Source organism: Embiotoca jacksoni, unplaced genomic scaffold (assembly GCF_022577435.1).
Source record: "Embiotoca jacksoni isolate LCO1_2020_lvr unplaced genomic scaffold, fEmbJac1.0.p SCAF_7, whole genome shotgun sequence".
Lineage (NCBI taxonomy): Eukaryota > Metazoa > Chordata > Actinopteri > Embiotocidae > Embiotoca > Embiotoca jacksoni.
In genome coordinates, this window is record NW_027185425.1 from 12,309,329 (window position 1) to 12,328,399 (window position 19,071).

Sequence of the window (19,071 nt, forward strand, 5' to 3'; positions counted from 1 at the left end):
CAAGCTTTCACGTTGACAATTACCATTTGTTTGGAACAGCATTATACTCAGCGTAATGGCTTGATAGGGCACACACCACAATTATGCATCAGGCAACAACATTATCAGACCTGAAATTTTGACAAATGTTTTGAATAGCTCGCTTGATTTACTGTTCTCAGTTAAAGCTTCCAAATGATTTGTTCGGTATTCCTCTTTTTTCCTGGATTATTTCTGTACTTAACTGCTTTAATTGTTAATTTAATTGTTGATTATTTCAATATATAACTACAGAAATAGTTTTATGTAAACATGGTAACATTAACTGGCATGTTACTATTGAATTTTTGGCTATTCCTGTACAGCATAATCTACCTGCTGTTTAAATTATAATATTATCAGATTATGACGTGGCAGTTGTCCAAAAGACAAACTTTCTCATGTGCCTCTTTTTCTCCCTTTTAAAAAAAAAAAAAAAAGTAGAAATCTCCCATAGTACTGCAGGTGGTTGAGTTATCCACAGCTGAAGTGCAGTTATGTAATGTCACAAACATGTATCACACATGTGAGTTGAAACGAGGTATGTGTGTGCGTGAGCGGGCCAAGACGGGGAGAGTGCGCGGTTGTGCATGACAGATTTACGACGCAGGACCTGAGTTATGATGTTCCCAATGCCCTTTCATCATCTGTCACCTAACAACACACGAAATCCTGGGAATTACGTTTCCCTTGCCATTTTGTGTAAAATTTTCACCTTTTTTTTTTTTTTTTTTTTTTTTTTCCCCTCCTCCTTTACTCTTAATTCTTCCCCTCCGTCCTCTCTTTTCCACGGGGGTCGTTTTCTGCCGTCTCACCAGTCTGCGCATGTGTGCACCCCTGCCTGCCCTCCCACCCCTTTGTCACACCTTCGCCCCTCTTTTTTTGTGAGTCCAAAAGGGGCAGGAGCTGAGGGAAAGGAGAGAGGGAGGAGGTGTGTGGAGGAATGAGTTTTAAATGTCTCCATTCTTGCCTTCAACAGTGAATGTTTCCCTCCAGAATCCTTTGTCAAGTGTGTTTTAACAAATCTAATGCTTAAAATAAGATGAAATGCTAACCATAAATGTTAACGGAAAATATGTGCAATACACTCTCCAGTCGGGCACTTCTCTTTTTTTTTATTTGGGTGCATCTAATGTGTATTTTTATTTTTGTTTACAATGTGTTCTTAGGTGGGATGGAGCACAGCCAGAGATTACTACACCTTCCTTTGGTCTCCTATGCCTGAAAACTATGAACCAGGAAGTACTATGCACAGGACTGTGGTGTTTCAAGGTACACACACACACACACACACACACACACACACACACACACACTATGCAAACCACTATACAGACCCAGGGTATTCCAAAGTAACTCCTCCATTTTACAGTGCGTATAAAAACCAGCACTTTTATTTAATAAGGCAACACAACCGCAAACGGAGGCCTGGGACCTGAGCACCTCTCAAACCACACACATACACACACACACACACGTGTTGAGGGCCTGCAAACTGGTTTTACTGGGCCTGGAACGGTCAGATATTACACAGTGAAAATATGAGAGCATGCTGTGGTGTGTCAGGAGTCAGTAAAATCAGTTGGCTGCTGGATATTCTGTACTTACTCTCTTCCCCTGTCCCAGAGAACCAGGCCTAATGCTCAAATAATGTGCCCCAGTTAAATCTTGGTGTGATAGTGCTCACTGCTTTTCACACAGTGTAGTAACTTCTCTCTATTTGAAACAGAGCCGCTAAATGTATCTACGGATGTCAGACATTGTAGGAATATTTTAACCAGGCCTACTTTTAGTAATACCTGATTAACTGAAACATGGTACGATATGATTACGTTAATATTAATGTAAATGATAAATATGAGACAAATTTAACACACCCACTCTTGTTTCTCTGCCCTGTAGGTTACTATGTTCCTAAATCCGATGGAGAGTTTTACCAATTCTGCTACGTCACACACACTGGTGATATCAGAGGAGCCAGCACGCCCTTCCAGTTCAGGTCAGCCACGCCCACCGAAGAGCTGCTGACTGTTACCGAGGACGACAGCAACTCAGACATCCTGGTCGTCACCACCAAGACTGGCCTGCTAGAGGTAGACCACAAAAGATGAAGAGTTTTTGTTTACTTTTAATTAATAATAATTCAATTCAAGGAAAACTTTTTTAGAGAAAATTTCCTTTTGGTTTTAATAATCTGTTACATTATTGTCTGTTTAGACAGCCGTGGACACAACACACAATATATCATACATCTGATATTTGATTTAATATACACGTCAGGTTTATGATGCATCTCACAGCATTTAGCTGGTGTCTTCTTGACGCGTATTGATGAAACCAGGTGACGTTGAACACCAATGTCTTTTTTTTCCCTTCGTCCTCCCTGCCTCTCCGTCTGCCTGGCAGCGTGTGGAGGAGGCACAGCAGGAGCGCAAGGAACTGCTGAAGGCCATGCGTCTCCTGCAGGAGGAGAAACAACAGCTGCAGGAGGAGCAGAAACGACTGGCCAGGGAGAGGGAGCAGGAGAGGGAGACGTGCTGCCTGCTGCGGACACATAACCAGGTTAGAGGGAGGAGGAGGAGGAGGAGGAGGAGGGAGGAGGAGGTGGAGTGAGAGAAAAGAGAGTCAGATGTTTTTTTCTGCACACAACTGACACACAATGAATAGAAACCAAAGTAACTCTGAATACTAGTATACTCTACTCGTGAAGTGTCTATTTGTGCATGTACATAAATAATGAGTTAGTCAGTCCCGCCACGTAATTGCAGTCTTGCGATCACCTAATAAATGCAAATTCAACAAATCTCCAGAATATTTGTGAGAGTTTACTATTTGGCCAAATTCCCACAACTTCTCTGCAATAAAGTTACTCAATCGAAGCTCAGCTGAGGGCATTATGACACAAAGTGAACCGTTCCAAACAGAACTTGTTTTGTCAACCAAAAAAAACTCCTCATTTACTGTTAGCTTGGCTCTTCAACCTCTTCACTCATTTTCAAAACACAGCGCATGTTGGTTGACTGGAAAAAAAAACTGGAAGTGAAGGGGTTTTTAGGAAATGTGGTCTCATCATGAGAATTAGGCTACCAATCGGCACACTTCCCTGCGTTTAATCATACAGTACGTGTTAGATTAATATGATTAAAATGGTTTCGATAATACAGACAAACTGTTTTGCAAAACTGTGTCACTTTTATTTACTTTGACCCACAGGCTTCTTTAAGTTCAGAAAGAAAAAAGAAAGAACTACTACACAACTATTTTTGAGTTGTGCAGTATTCTTATTGGCATAGAAAGTGATTGCATATGCCTCTTCTTCTTTTTTTTTTTTTTCTTTTTTTTAAGTTGTAGTTAAAAAAAAAAATCACAATAGACTCACAATTTCTGCAAATCCCCAAATCCCAAAAACAACAATCCCGTAAAACTCAACAAACTGCACTGCAGTTTTTTGAAGAAAAGCTGCCTCCAAATCAAGTTTGCTCGCAACGGTCCTCAAACAAATCCGCAACTATCCCCGAACATTTTGTACAAATTTGAGATTGGAGGTGCGACTGTTTCAGCGTGTTTGTGTAGTGTTGGATCGTGCAGGTGTGTACATGTGTAGAGGTGGAGGTGTACACGGATGAACAGCCGCTATTTGCACATTTGCATGGAGCCGGTTCCTCACCAGTGATCACAGGTCTGAAAACATCAGAGGCCTGAATTCATTCAATTCGCGCACATCCGTCTTTCTCCCCCCTCTTTAACGACCTGACTCAGTGGGCCAGAACGGAATTGGGACGCAGTTTTCTTGGGCATGTGGCATCAGGGACGATGCCATCGCAACCGCAGAGTGAACAAACATGACGTCAAACACACAAATACACACACAAATACACACGCACACACATACACACACACACACGCACGCACGCACGCACGCACGCTCGTACACATGCAGAAACGTTACCCCCACCCCCGCCACCTCCCCCCCTCCGCTGTCACACTCACATCCAGGTTCTACACCACAGGGCCCCTCTAATGTGCACTCACATGCACAAGCACGCGCGCACACAAACACAAACACACTCATTATGCCACCCGCTTGCAAACCCTTTTAGTCTGTGTGTGGAATGAGAGGAGGGTAGTCCGCAAAACCGCGTGTCTGAAAAAAGAGCCCTGCCCAGCCTCGGGGACAAACACCACTCAGTCACGCGATGCAGTAGCCGCTGCTTTCTCACTGTCTATTTTCTCCCTGTCTCTTATTCCAGTGTTCAGACTTACTTTTTTTTTTATTGGAGTGACGAGAAAATAAATGATTCGTTAATCTAAGATTAAAGTACATGAAGAAATTCCTATATATATATATATATATATATGTATATATATATGTATATATATACATACATATATATATATATATATATATATATATAAATATATATATATATATATATATTAATAGTCTCATATATATATATATATCTTAAAAAAAAAAAGAAAGATGAGTATCACCTTCTTCCCTCATGCCTTCTCCATTCACTCACTCGCCTGAATGTGTCAGATTTGAGCGTTTCATAAGTTGTAGAGTAGGCAGAGAGAGGTGAAATGCTGCCAGGAGTTGTGGGAGTTTGAATCTAGTCTCTTATCGCCCCCTAGTGCAGCTCTGTGGTGCAGGTCCGCAGCGAGAGCAGGCTGCTTTGAGTTAGTCCACTGCTCTTTTTTACGAAGGACAAAATCGCCATAAATTAAGCGGTAATACACATGCACACACACACTGTTATTACCACGCTGCTTTTCATTCAACAGGCATGTCCATCTGTAGATATACGACTTGTGTGAGTAGATATGTGTGTGTGTTTCTCTTTTGAAGCATTTACAGTAGGTGCGTTCGCTTGTGCCACTCAGATAAAAATATCCTTTGAGTTTAACATGGAAACATAAGTACATATTTTGCGGCTGCTAATTTTACGACTACACTTTTTATAAGGTCTTTATGCACTGCTAAAGTGCTTCCCAAACGCCAGCCGTAAAAATCATACCGTAATCTACGCAGAGCCAAGCCCAGAGGGAGACAGGCCTGAGTATTGAGCATTGGTGTGTGCATGTGCACTCCGCCTGTAACCGAGTGACGGCTGTAACAGTGGCGTCCGTCTCTGTATGGCCTTCAATGTGTAGCTCTGTGCCTGTCTTTGTGTGAGCACCAGAGTAGGGTTGTGTTCATGCTACAAATAGAAAGAAGGGTGTGTGCGCGCAGGTATGTTGTTCTGTCACACAAGCAATATTAGTTAAGGATGATTTAATGTCTCTCACTGCTGATTTTCAGCAAGTTCAAACAAGGCATTTCCTCAGAAGGCAAACCACATAGAGAAAACCAACCTTATGTGATCTGTTGGCTGATACCAGGGATTTGTTTTAAGGAATTCTCTGGCAGGTTATTCCTATATTATTTCACCACATAGTGCTACTGTTTGGTCACTGAAGGCTGCTGAACATTTCATTAACTTCAGATAAAGAACGTGTTGTTTTGCATTCATGCACAAGTCATAATTTGTAACTGGTGATTTGTGGGTGATAAGATAAGATCCCCAGAGAAGGATGTCACACATTACTACATGTCATATATACTAGAAATATGCTATAGAAGTAGGAAACAGAAAATATGCAAAAACTATTTTGCCCAGTTATGCATTTGTTTCAAGAAAACTGAGCCTTCATAAAAACAGGTTTATCAGGTCTACTCTGGTTTCCTAAGAGTATAGCATCAGAGCATTAACAACAAATATGCAGCAGTGCGACATACAGTATTATGTACATGACTGTTCAGCCTCACATGAAATATTATCATCTGCGATTAATCATGAGGATTGCATGAGCTCTAAACTTTTTCTTTGCTACCTAGTTCAGGCATGGTTGGGCCGCTGTGATTGGCTGTAGGCCCTGTCAATGTGATCCACTGCTTCCTCTCTGTCCCGCAGGAGCTGCTGCGCTCGTCGCAGGGCCTGTCGGAAGAAAGGGAGGAGGTGAGGAGGAGGCTGACGGAGGCCACCGACAGGGTACGCCAGCTGGAGGAGGACCTGCTGGGAGTCACCCAGAGAGGCCTGCAAAAGGAGACGGAGCTGGATTGGTGAGTGGAGACCACTAACACGAAACCATCAATCATCCATTTCTGTGAAGACACGACTGGTTAAATAAGTGTGTTTAAGGGCGAATTCTTGCCTTCCTGCTGGCTCCTCAACGTCTTTATCATTTCACTCAACACAGAATGATGATTAGGGGGAATCACCTCCTCTCCTACTCAGTAAAAGTTACACCTCAGCCTCATAAATGTGGAATATATATTGAATACCCTCCCCTCACACATTTGAACACACTTGCAATATTGTGGGAAATGCTGGATAGAAATATGTCAACCTAGCTTATTGGTTGTAACAGATTTTACTGGCATCTGCTGGCTGACACATAGTACCATTAGTATGGCCTGGTTAAAGTCTCCACTTATTTACAAAACCGTGAATAAGATAATAAATTGTAACCAGATAGAACTTCTCTAGTGTTTACTTCATTGCCTCCAGCTGTCACAATATGAGTTCTGGTCCATCCTTAACACATCCTGCCTGTGCATTTTGTATGAACTGTTTGAGAATTTGGAATGTTAACATGAAAAGGTACCAAAAATGTTTAAATTCCAGTCTGCGTGACCGTTTGAAGAAGCTGACAGCTGAGAGAGACAGTCTGGAGAGCCTGCTGAAGAATGAGAAGGATGAGAGAGATCTCTATAAGGTGATAGAAACCTTGCAAAAATCAAAAGGATACTTTTTTGGGGGTTTTTTTGGGGACCAATACAGGGTTGTGTGTGCTTGACACTCTCTGTTTCTCTGTTTTGTCCCACGTGCAGGCCCACCTGCGCAGCACCGAGCTGGAGAACACGAAGCTGAGCGCAGAGCTTCAGATGCTGAAGGCGGTGGAGCTGAACCGGGAGGTGACCATCGCTCAGTTCCAGGAGGAGCTGGAGAGGCTCCGGGCCTGCGTCGCCCAGCGAGACAGTCTGGAGAAAGAGCTGCTGGCGCACAAAGCAGACAAGGTAGTAGTGGCCGTGTGTAATGCAGCTGCCGGCATGAAGAAATTGGAAGAGTCAAAATATAAAATGCATGAATAAATTGCTTCCTCGTGTGTTTAGGCCGAGCTGGGCCGTGTACGTGAGCAGCTCCGTCAGGCTGAGGAGCAGCTCCAGGCGTCCCGGCAGCAGGCCTCCCTACTAGCCTCAGAGCTGCGTGACTCAGCCAGCGCCCGTGACCACACAATGACCGAGCTGTACCGCGCCCGCCTGGAGGCCGACAAGCTCCGTTCCAGTCTGGCTGATGCTCAGGCCGAGTGCCAACGCATGGAGAGCCAGCTAGACCGCATGAGGAGCACTGCGCAGAAGGAAGTGGTCAGTGTCCGACTTCCTTAATATGCATCTCGGTCGTTCAGCCAGGAATGAGGGAATAACATGGAAAGGAATCGTCCTGAGGGAACTTTCACACTTTTCAGTTTTATTTAGATGAAGGCTTTTTATATGAGATTGAAGGAGAGCCAATCTAAGGAGGAAAAAAAACAAAGTCTGCACAAGAAGAGATTCGATTTTATCCTGGTTTTTGAGTTTAAGGCTAAACAGTTTCAACTGAAGTAGAAAACAAACATCTCGTGGTTAAGCATGTGTTGTAAGGTCTTTTTTTTGTTTGTTTTTGTTTCGCCACAAATATTTGTTACTTTAAATCAGATACAGATGAACGGTTGTAAATAACGCATCTGTTTAACATGTTTTCTTCTCTTCATTCGTTTTCAGGGCGTTGGGACCAGCGGGGATGCAACACCCAGCATGATGGTGGTGTCAGAGGCAGAGGCCGAGCTGCAGAGGGAAGTGGAGGAGCTAAAGCTGCGTCTCCACATGGCCGCCGAGCACTACAAGGAGAAGTACCGGGAGTGTCAGCGCCTCCGCAGGCAGGTGGCCAAACTGAACACGACAGAGGCACAGGGGGTGAGTACTGTGTAGGGAAACTTCTCAAGAAGACAAGAATGAAAGGAAATAGCGCACGCAGGTCAATATACTAAAACAGCAGCAGTTATAGTTTGCGGATATGTTTGTTGATATTTGCGTTGTCTTTGCAGGAGCCAAAGAGAAATGCATACACAGAGACGACACAGGAGCCACTGACCCCGAGTCCAGAGTCACCCACAGCAGGTACACACACACACACACACACACACACACACACACACACACACACACACACACACACACACACACACACACACACACACACATATTCAAGTCCAAAAGTACACATGTATGTTGCATATAGATAAAAAAAAAAAAAAAAAAAAAGTTAAACAAATGTGCACATTCATCAATTTCTCTTGGCTTCAAAATAAAATAATTCTGGAACACTTGGAATAGTTTTTTAATAGTAAATACAGTTTTTCTCAAACATGTTAGCCTCCATCAGTGTTAGAATATCCTGAAAAATATTCACTGTCGAAAAGGTAAAGACACGAGATCCACTGACAGGATCCTTAGTCAATCATAATGCATCGCTATTAAATGACGTGCTTTATTGTCAGTGGTGTGACTCAAAGGACAGAGCAAAACACTTGCATTCTCTTTCTTGCAATTACTATTTCTTTTAAAACAACAAGTCGAAGCAGATTCACTGTAACTTTTCAAAAATCATTCAAGGAAAGCTGGAAAATTTGTAACAGTTGAGGTTAATGTGTCTGATTGAGTGAGAACACCAGACATGTTAATCACATCGATATGATAAAACTCCCATCCAACTTAAAAACCAGAGATTATTGAAGTCTAAATGGAAAAACCTCCATTAAGACTCATTTAATAAGACTCACTTTCATATTAATGTTTTTTTCTCCCGTTTTTAGCCTTCTTTCAATACGCATCATCATTTACCACGCAGACATGCGAAGCAGGCGATGTCCAGCTGACTAACTTTGTTTTTATAGGAAATATAGCTATTGCAGTGCTACAAGAAGCCGTGGAGATGACAATCCCTCCAGAACTCAATAACAAGGAACCGACATCAACTGACACACACATCAGCACAGACAAGGAGGAAATGCAGGGAGAGGAAACGCTGAGGGAGAAAGCTGAAGTGGAGACCGTTGGGGTCGTGAAACAGAAGGAAGACGGTGAAAAAGAGAATGGAAAGGAGGAGAAGAAGGAGAGCCTGCCGGAGGAGAGCCTGAGGATGACGAGCTGGGTGGAGGTGGAGAACGAGAGGCTGAGCGCCGGGGAGAACAGCGAAGCGGAAGGGGCACCGAAGGCAGAGGAAGCGAGGGATGGCGCGGGGGAGCAGGGGCCGCTGGAGGTGGAGGTGGCGGAGGCGGAGGCGGAGGGGCGGAGCACGGACGAGGCCGAGAAGGAACAGACTCGCTCGGTGGAGGAGGAGCTGGCGATGATGGAGGAGAAATGGAGGGAGCAGTGCGCGATCAACGAGACACTCAAACAGCGGCTGGCCAACGAGGAGGAGCGATTCAGAGTAAGCACACTTACAAACACAAAGTGCAGATTGTGCAGCCGTAAAGTTGTTGTTTTTTTCTTCACCCTGTAGAGGATTTCCAGTCATTCACATCCTCCATCTACCCGGTCTTCTGCCATTTTCTAGTTCTCCTGTACACACCTGATTTTTTTGTTTTTTAAATACCTGACCACTTCCACCTGCCTTTACCATCTCCCTGATAGATTCTTCTCGACTTCCATCTTCACGTCTTTACTCCTCGCTTTGAAAAACAACTCGCTTGTACCTGAACGCTGAAATGACACAAAAAACATTTAGTGACCAAGTGTCTAATTACTTTTGAACCTTTGCAGTTTGGACACTATGGGCCTGATTTACTAAGATCTCAAATAAAGGGTATTAAATTGTGCTTTTTCCAAAAGGTTGCACATTTATTTTGCACCCATTTTGCGGGTGATACATTTTAAGAGTAATCGCGTCATTGATATCAGGTGCAAATCGCTGTATTTAAATGAGGGGTTTGCGTGCGTCAAAGTGATCCCAGCAATGGAAAACTGAGCGACCGCAAAAGGAAAAGGAAATCTGATCCCATTGAAATGAACAAATACAAAAACAACAAGGACAAAACGCTTTATAGGAGATTATCAGCAAGGAAGTCAATACTGTGTGGAAAAAGAAAAAAGTGGAAGAAAAAAAAAAACGGTTGAATAATAAAACGTCGGCAATAAAACGGGAGGGACGGTAAGATGCCTGTAACAAACGCTGAGCAGCAGGTCCAGCTCTTTCTGTGATGAGCAGGAACCTTTTGTACCTGTGAAGTCTGCAGGACACATTCAGGACCTGTGACAGCACACCTGAATAACAGGACTGGGTGGGATATCCAAGCAGCGATACGCTGGAATGACCCAGAGGCAGGAAAACGCTGAGTCGTAAGAAATGTTTTCTTAATTGCTGGTAGTACGTGGCTCCTCTTTGTTGTCGGCTGTCAATCATCATTTAGTTCAGTCAGAAATGTCATCGCTGGACGAACAACAGCATATTGTTTTGCCTCTGACGTCTCAGAAATGTCTCCGCAGGTGTAAAACCACATTTCTCAACGTATTCTTTGGTTTCTCCGCGTCTCCTTCTCGACACAATAACAGCAGCCGTCTCTCCAGATTTTGGGCACCTGATTAACACGTTCCTTTCAGTCGCACTAAAATAAACACTCAATCACTTCTCCTGTTTCTACTTTCAGGTTTAGTAAATATCGTTGCGGGCGCTAAATGTATATATTTGCGCTCCCTCCCAGTGTTTTGCACGTTCAAATAAAAAAACACCCGACATTACATACGCACGCAGGCAAACACGCAAAATGGACAACGCGTGTTAAATTGCGCGTTCGAACGACGCCATCCTCGCCGCGCGTCGTCAGTAGGGCTGCTGGGACATTTGCTTGCGGGCGGTGCGGAGTTTGCACGCGGTTTCCTTCGGTGAATCGGGCCCGACGCTACGCTGACGTAAACCGACTCAAATTAAAGCTGAGACTCGGCTCTTTATTTTAGCAACTGTTATTTTACTTTAAAATACAATTTGCTGAAGGTCGGCGCTGTTAAGTTCAAGCGATGCGCGCAACTGTCCCCGGTACTTCTGGTCTGAACGACGAGGCCGCGCGTCCACGCCGCAGATGAGCAAATGTGTGCGGTATGTGTGCGCGATTCAATACATTTCGCGCGCGAGCACCCGCCGAAGTACCGACCGGCATTTAATCTCCGCGAGTGAGTGTGTGTTTATCGTCGCTGTAAATACGGCTCTCCCTTGACTTTGATAGAGTCTCCCTGTCCGAGGCGAGCGCCCCGGGCCCCGAGCTGCTCTTAATGGCCCCGGAGACCGACAAGAGAGGCAGCCGCAGAACGCCATGCTTTACGGCTGTTTACATCAGCCACCCAGAGGATGGAGAGAGAGAGAGAGAGAGGGGGAGTGACTGAAGCGGGGGGCACGGTGGGGGGGGGGGGGGGGGGGGGGAGAAATACAGCGCTTCAGACTCCCTTCACCTGAACTTAACCCTCTAATGCTGCGCCGTAAATTTATGGACGAAAGGGGGGAGAGAGAGCGAGAGAGGACAGAAGGAGATGAAAGGGGACGAGGGGAGAAGCAAAAGAAGCAGACGGAATTTAAGGGTGAAAAAAAAAAAAATATTCCGACAGACAGATAGACATGAAGCAGAAAGCGAAACCATGGGAGAGGTACCTTTATGAAACGGGGTGAAATGAGAGAAGAGCAGGCAACTAGCCATGTAAACTATCCCACAGGGTGAGTTCTGTCAGAGGGCAAGAGATTTACGACGATCCCCTGGTCCACTCCGGCCTCCCCCGAACACAGACCTTATTTCTTCAGCCGTCGTTCTGGGTTTTACAGTCGGCACCGCACACGTGACACGACACCAGGTTAAATAAAAACAAAAAAAAACAACTAAGATCTGTCTCTCTCCCCGGCCTGTGTTTATGCATACCCATGCTCCCTCTTCATCAGCTCACACAAATTTGAAGCAAAGAAAAGCAAGGAGGTCGTCATCAGCCAGGAGATGAGACGTGTCCTCTCCATCGACTCGGGAGGGAATCTGTCACAAGTTATTTCATGCTGTCATTTTTGGAACCGAAGCGATAAGGTGGTGAATGTGTTTGTCAATGGCAGGCAACTGCTTTGATTTTTGATTATTGATTATATAATGTTGAAGCAAAAATGCCATGCGAGCCACCGTTACGTTAGTGAATTCTTCGGGTTTGGAACAGTTGGTTTGCAACAAACGGGACGTCGCATTTCAGACCAATGTATTATTTAAATTAGAAAATGTCTGATTAATTATTAGTTACATGAGATTTATTATTCAACCTCTACGTTTGTGAAGCGTAGAGAAGTTATACGCAACAACCCAAAACCCCCACGACCTAATATCGTCTCGCATCGCAATCTTCCTCATCCCCAGACAGTTAGCTATTTCGATTTTTTTTTTTTTATTATTCTTTAAAAAAAAACAAATTTAAGGAGGCATTTTTCTACCTTTGTTGGATAACTGACAGGAAGTGACTGGGGGCGAGAGGTGGGGAATTAAATGCAACAAAGATCCCGGGCCAATGCAGACATTGCAGTTGGTGGCTGCTGCGTCAATCCTCAGGCCACCCCAGCACCCGACTTTTTGCAGTTTTAATGGTCAATGGTCATATTGTCTAAATCCAAATAAATAAAAAAAAATTTTAAGTCAAGCAATCCTTACAGGGGGAGATTAGTTTCCATGCCGTGGACTTATGTTCTGACCTTTTTTTTTTTTTTTTTAAAAGAAAATCGAATTGGCTTCTGAAGTGGATACTATGACTATCACCATGAACTCTACCCTGATAATACTGTTGTTGTTTTTAAAAAAAAAAAAAAAAAAAAAGCTTGTGTCTGTCCTGTGACTAGGTGCACATGGCAGAGCGAGCCAGCGAGGTGACCGAACTGAAACGAAACCTCGCCCAGGCCCTCCGAGACAAAGAGCAGCTCCAGGAGGTAACGCGGCACCACCGACGCTCTGTATTCATTATTCTCTGTACTGCCGTGTCACTTCTCAGGAGGCTATCTGCACGTGTGAGCCGTCACCGAACCGATCCTTTGCAGGTTAAACGGTGCGGGTTTTGATCATGAATGTGACTGGAGGTTAGAATTTGTATTTAAAAAAAAAAAAAAAAAAAAAACTTGCTGAAATTTCAACACAGAACGTATAGAACGTGGACTTTCATCCGAAGTCCAAAGCAATGTGTTCGCTTTCAATTATATGGGGTCTTTGTGCAGTGTTTGAACTCTTTCTGTAGCTTTTTTCTTCTCCACTCGACTCTCTCCCCCGCTCCCCACTAATTAATACATCTATACTTGCTTCTCCCGCCCATGGGTACAGCGCCATTAGACTGTGCAAATGCCACACGACGTGTCTGTTTCACCTTCCCAACCCTGGTTTAAATGTTAAACCTGATAGCAGCGCACTAATGAAGTCATCAAGAGAGGAGGTCAGGGAGGAGTAGGGAGAGGAAGGAAGGAGGTCCACGAGGAGGGGGGTGGGGGCTCTATCAGCAAAGCCAGAGCAGAGGGAGCCAGAGTCTGACACCCATTACAGTAATGAGTAGGGTACTAATGCTCTTGCTTCAGATATAATCACAAAGGGCAGGAACGGTGTAGATGGAAACTTAACTCCAAGCTCAAAGTACTGACTCACCTTGTGGTTCCAGCAGTGGAAATGTTGACTGAATACTTATAAAAGTGATAATGACGGAGGGTTCTGGGGTTACAGCACTGACACGTTTAAGAAGGGGGAAATAATCAAACGAGATAAAAGAGGATGTGTTTGGAGGATTAAAGAAAGAAACAAGAGAGAGAGAGAGAGAGAGAGAGAGAGGATCTAAATGTAACAGAACAGTGAGGAAAAACTCAAATAAATGCCCAGCATTTATAAAACGTGAAAGAAACACATTATTTACCCCCCCCCCCCCCCCCCCCCAGAAAAAAATCTATTCAAAGCATTAGAAGATACAACATAGGGTTGCTGAAAACATGGACAAGTGAGAATGTGTAGCTCTTCTTAAAAACGTTGTGCGTGTGTGTGTATATTTAAGTCTGACTGCTTAACTAGACCGAATGAAATACTGATTGAAGTTGAAATGATTTGTGTGAAGTGCGTGTGGTTTGACTCTGGCTCTCTGGGATGGCTGCGTCTCGTCTCGTCTCGTCTCGTCCCGTCCCGTCCCGTCCCGTCTCCTCCCGTCTCCTCTCCTCTCCTCTCCAGGAGCTGCAGCGGTTTGTGTCCAGGCAGAGGGAGCAGGAGACGGGTGCTCAGGGTGCTGAGGTCAGGCAGCCCATGGTGCTGCGCTACCCTCTGCCCTACCCCCAGGACCCCTCGCCTCCCCCGCTGGTGCCACAGAGGCCCGCTGAGCTGCAGTACGGCAATCCCTACTCCACCGACACCACCAGAGGTAGGAGGGGTTTCAAACTCTTTCACCACCCCACCCCCACCACCACCACCACCGTGGGTCACTACAGAGCTGCTGTTTTGGGCACTAAGACTTCCGTGCGCCGCTGTCGTTGCAGATCAGTTGGATGCTTCACTGTCTCCCGAGCACATGACCCGTCCTCCGCCTGAGGCGCCGTCATGCACTCCCCCTTGCGCACCACCGATCACGCCGCCCAGCCCCGGTCCCGGAGCGCCCGCGTGGGATGAAGAGGTGGTCTGTATCCAGCCCTCTCGCAGCACAACTCCCCCCGAGAGCCTCGAGCGTCCACCAGAGGAGCCACAAAATGTAAGAGGCAGCGCATACGAGCGCGCGGAGAACAGAAACACTTGTCTTTAAACTAAAAAAAACAAAAACAAAAACAAAAAAACATCGTTTGTTAGACTTCCTTAATTGGAATTGTGCGTGAAGGATCCGTATCAAGTGACACGGAATATGTTAGGCGTAAATAACGCGTATACGAATAAATCTGTTATTTTTTTTTTTAACATGTCGGTAAGATATAAGACAAGTCCACATTAATTTGACCTCAGCGCGACGGTTTGTCCGGATGTTCGGAAGCAACATAAATTCACGAGGCACTAATTGCGATCCCGGCTTTTGCTTTCCTACCTCGGCTTCACGCTGCGCAGCCAATGATCTGTCGCCACGGTAATCCCTCTTTTACTTGGCCTCCCTCTGCCTCCGTCTCCGGAGCGCTCCTCCCTCACTGGATGAAGGGAAACACCGCTTGCCCTTAAAAGACAGAGCTTTGAACTCATTTGCATAAAGCTCTAATTAATGTCACTCCTTTCGGAGCTCCAGAGAGATGAAGATAACGAGAGCTGGGAGAGAGTAATTAGGGGGGGGGGGGGGGGTTTTGCACAGGGGCAGACTCAAGATCAGTTCGTGACTACGTCTCCGATTCTTTGGGAGCAAACTAAACGGGACACGAGTGAAAGTTTACTACATGTGCTACTCCCCCCCCCCCCCCACAGCCCTTTCAACCTGTTTGTTTCGGTAAAAGCCTTCAGAGGTTGTGGGTAGGAATTCAATGCTCATGATTTTTTTTTTTTTTTTCCCCCCCACCCTTTTGTTGTTGTGTGTCAAAGGCGAGTGACGGGGCTCAGCAACCCTGTGATCATCAGTCCAGTAGACACGCTGAGGGCAGGAGCAGCTTCTGCTTTGACTCCAGGTACCGCACTCACGCTCAAACATCAAGACCGATGCTGGACTTTTACAGTCACCACACGCGACCAACGCCGCCAACATGAAAGGGAGGTGTCTTTTTTTTTTTTTTTTTTTTTTCCTCCGTTAAACCGTGAATCATTTTATAATTAATAATCAAGTTATCATCAATTCCTAGAGCCCAACTCGATGTCGTGAAATTGTCCAAAAATATTCCCCCCCCCCCCCCCCCCAAAAAAATATTCGGTTTACAATCATTTTAAGAAACAAAAAAAAAAAAAAAAAAGCAGCAAATTCTCACCTTCGAGATGCTGAAACCATAAAATGTTGTTTCTAAAATGACTTTGATTATCAAAATAGCTGCTGATTAATTATCTGTTTGCCGACTAAGCGGCTCTTTAAGCGGCTCGAGCGCCGCTCCCTAACGCATACATTCATATGGTAAATGACACACACACACACACGCGCGCGGTCGTGCGTAACGTCTAAACGCGGCAGCTTTCTACCCCCCCCCCACCCCCCCCCCCCGGGCTCTTTTAAGAGAGGAGCAGGCACAAAATGCCAATAATAATATAGACGTCTGGCGTCTATGAAGAGGGGGGGGGGGGGTCAAATCTTGGGGGACACGTGTCGTTTTTTACTGGTGGTTTTGTCGACGGCTGTACTGTCGCTCTATGATCTGAAACACGCCGAGACTCACAGTTTATCCCCCCCCCCCCACCCTCTCTCTCTCTCTCTCTCTCTCTCTCTCTCCCCCCCTCCAGCAGCGACGTTCACAAGCGCTGCCCGCTCTGCGAGGTGATTTTCCCGCCGCACTTCGAGCAGCGCAGCTTCGAGCAGCACGTGGAGAGCCACTGGAAGGTGTGCCCCGTGTGCTCCGAGCAGTTCCCCCCTCAACTGTCAGCAGCAGCTCTTCGAGAGGCACGTCCTCACGCACTTCGACGGCCACGTGCTCAACTTCGAGCAGATCGAATGAAGGGCGTGGTAGGGGGGGGGGGGGGGGGGGGACAAGAGCCCCGGGGGGGCGGGCGGGCGCGTCGGCCGTCGGTTCACTTTCGACTGGAGTTCGGTTAAGTCGTCCAGTTAATCACAATCGTTAGCACTTTTGGGGGGTTTTTTTTGGGGGGGTTTTTTTTTTTGCTCGAAGGTTTGAAAGACCGCGGTGGGCTTTTTTAAAAGGCTACCCCGCGGAGGTGTTTTAGGTCTATCTCGGCTAGTTTTGCGCTGAGATCGTTAACGTTTGGGAATGGCGCCACGAGCCTTTATCATTTTTATGCTCATCTTCTTTTTTTTTTTTTTTTTTTTTGCCTCAAGGGACTTATTTCAAGTGCACGCATAACTTCTGTGTTCGAAACTAGTCACGGCCACAAAATCTCTTCCTCCGACTCGAGTGAATTGGAGCAGAAGTGTTTTCAGTATTTCAACGTCCCCGCTCTTTTACTCGCCATTTTCTCGCCCGTCCACCGAATTTGAAGCTTGGCGAGACAGAAGAGGCCACGAGTATGATTTTTAGGAGCGTAAATGCAGAGTGCGAGCAGCTGAATGCGTGATATCTCAAAAGAGTCACCCGAGTGTGTACGTGTAACCGAAGAACCGTGCGGCGGGGATTTTCTCCCGCGCCGTTGTACGTACAGGTGTGAGCGTTTTGCGAAGATGGCGTAAAGAAAAACGGCACTACGTTTTCATGTATCTGCACTAAATAATGCTTTATTCTGAATGTACTGTACATAAATGAAAAATAAGTATAAGTTTGTGGAGAGAACCGTGAGTTAAGTGTCGTGAACCTGCCTCCCCCCCCCCGTTGTTACTCTCCCTCATGTTTTGAAGATGAAAGAAAGACGGGCCGATTGGCGTTTTACTTCCTGGTGTGCACTTTTCTGCTCTTCGGTCGGTCGCACGGAGCCGGACTGAGAGATATTACACTGCGGGACGCGGAGTTGCAGACACTTATTGTTGCGTACTTTCATGTTTTAAAATTAAGAGCTGTGAAAGAAGAAATCGTTCGCTTTGTGCGCAAGTCTGTTAGCCCTCATGGCTGAATGTCATTTATACGCGTGTCTTCGCGGGGCTTCATACCAGCGCTTGTCTATTTTTCTGGTCATTACAGTGTGTTTCCCTGACGGTGTTGTATTCAGGCTTTAAAAACTGCACATGCCCAGTAATCGCAAGGTAAAATGTGTATGTCACGTGTCCATCGCCGCCCTTTTTCGCGCGAGAATGTCAGGATGGTGGGGTGTGAAGTGTGCGCTGCAAAGATCTTTATGAATAAAGTAAGCTTGTCTCAATGCGTCTCGCTGCGTTGTCGTCCTTCGTTTGGGTTTGAAAGGAGACGAAAGAACTCCACCAGCAGTCGAAGCCACGGAGCTTTTTCCACTTTATTTTTGCTGTTTTTTTTTTTTCAGTCGTTTCAGGTTTACATTTAAGCAGCTTCTCTTTTTTTTTTTTTTTATATAGAAAGACAGTTTGACATCATTTACAAGTCACTCTGCTCAGAACCTGTTGTACCCCCATACAAAAAGGAAACATTGGTCTCCGCGTTACATACGAAAATATAATTTAAAAGCACTTGACAACAGACGCACGTCACAATACATTCACTGTACACGGTATATTGAAATCCCTCCCTCGTCCCCCTCCTCCTGAACACAGCCTCCCCTCCTCTCATGTATGTGTAATACTGCAATTGCCCTCCCCCTCCCTCCCTCCTCCTCCTCCCCCCCCCCCCCGTTGCCATGGTGATGGCGACGTCTCTGAGGCGAGGATGGTTTTACGAGTGTTTTTGACAGCTCGGCTCTCAGTCTGTCCCTGCTGAGAAAGTCTTCCCCGTACGCTCAAAGGCAGGAATGAAAGCTCTCCCGTCTATTATCTCAGGCTTACGTTAGGGGCTGGAGCTCCACGGACGAAGTCTAAAACGGGTACCGAGATTTTACGGATCTCGGTTCAAGGCGCTTTCAGAGCAGACGCGGACGTCTCCGAAGCCGCTTTTTGTGCTTGTTTGAGTAGCAGCACGCTAACCGAAGGCATTGAAGTCACAAGCGCAGGTGTGTGGTGGTTACGACCGTCCACCTGCATTGTAAAAACATTATTATCAAAAAAAAAAGTCGACTAAAAGTCCCTTCGCCGTGCCGACCGAACGGTCACCACGGCGAAGGGCGCGCGGAGGACAGGAGGGTGTGTGCATGTCGGAGGTCACTGTACCCATCGAATGAAGAAAAGAGGAGAAAAAAAAAGCTCACGCTCTGAGCCGATATAAACTTTTGCGTACGATGAGGGGAAATGAATCTCGCGGACGAATGTGTGTCTGCGAGCGGCGGCGGCGCCGCTCCGCTCTTGCGATGAAGGATGAAATCCCCCCCCCCCCCCCGTAAGGAGGGGGG

At 45.9% G+C, this 19,071-nt stretch overlaps 1 protein-coding gene across 1 annotated transcript in view; it reads left to right on the top strand.

The window, feature by feature from the left end:
* tax1bp1a (Tax1 (human T-cell leukemia virus type I) binding protein 1a) overlaps positions 1–16,681 on the top strand; it is a 21,775-nt gene extending 5,094 nt beyond the window's left edge. The window contains 16 exon segments of the mRNA XM_069176092.1: positions 1,188–1,290; positions 1,921–2,111; positions 2,425–2,580; positions 5,976–6,124; positions 6,690–6,780; positions 6,896–7,081; positions 7,178–7,429; positions 7,826–8,017; positions 8,149–8,221; positions 8,998–9,533; positions 12,951–13,037; positions 14,305–14,491; positions 14,607–14,815; positions 15,619–15,701; positions 16,459–16,582; positions 16,584–16,681. Coding sequence (XP_069032193.1) covers positions 1,188–1,290; positions 1,921–2,111; positions 2,425–2,580; positions 5,976–6,124; positions 6,690–6,780; positions 6,896–7,081; positions 7,178–7,429; positions 7,826–8,017; positions 8,149–8,221; positions 8,998–9,533; positions 12,951–13,037; positions 14,305–14,491; positions 14,607–14,815; positions 15,619–15,701; positions 16,459–16,582; positions 16,584–16,670 — 2,706 coding nt within the window. The 3' untranslated portion in view covers positions 16,671–16,681.
* Positions 16,682–19,071: the final 2,390 nt, after the last annotated feature.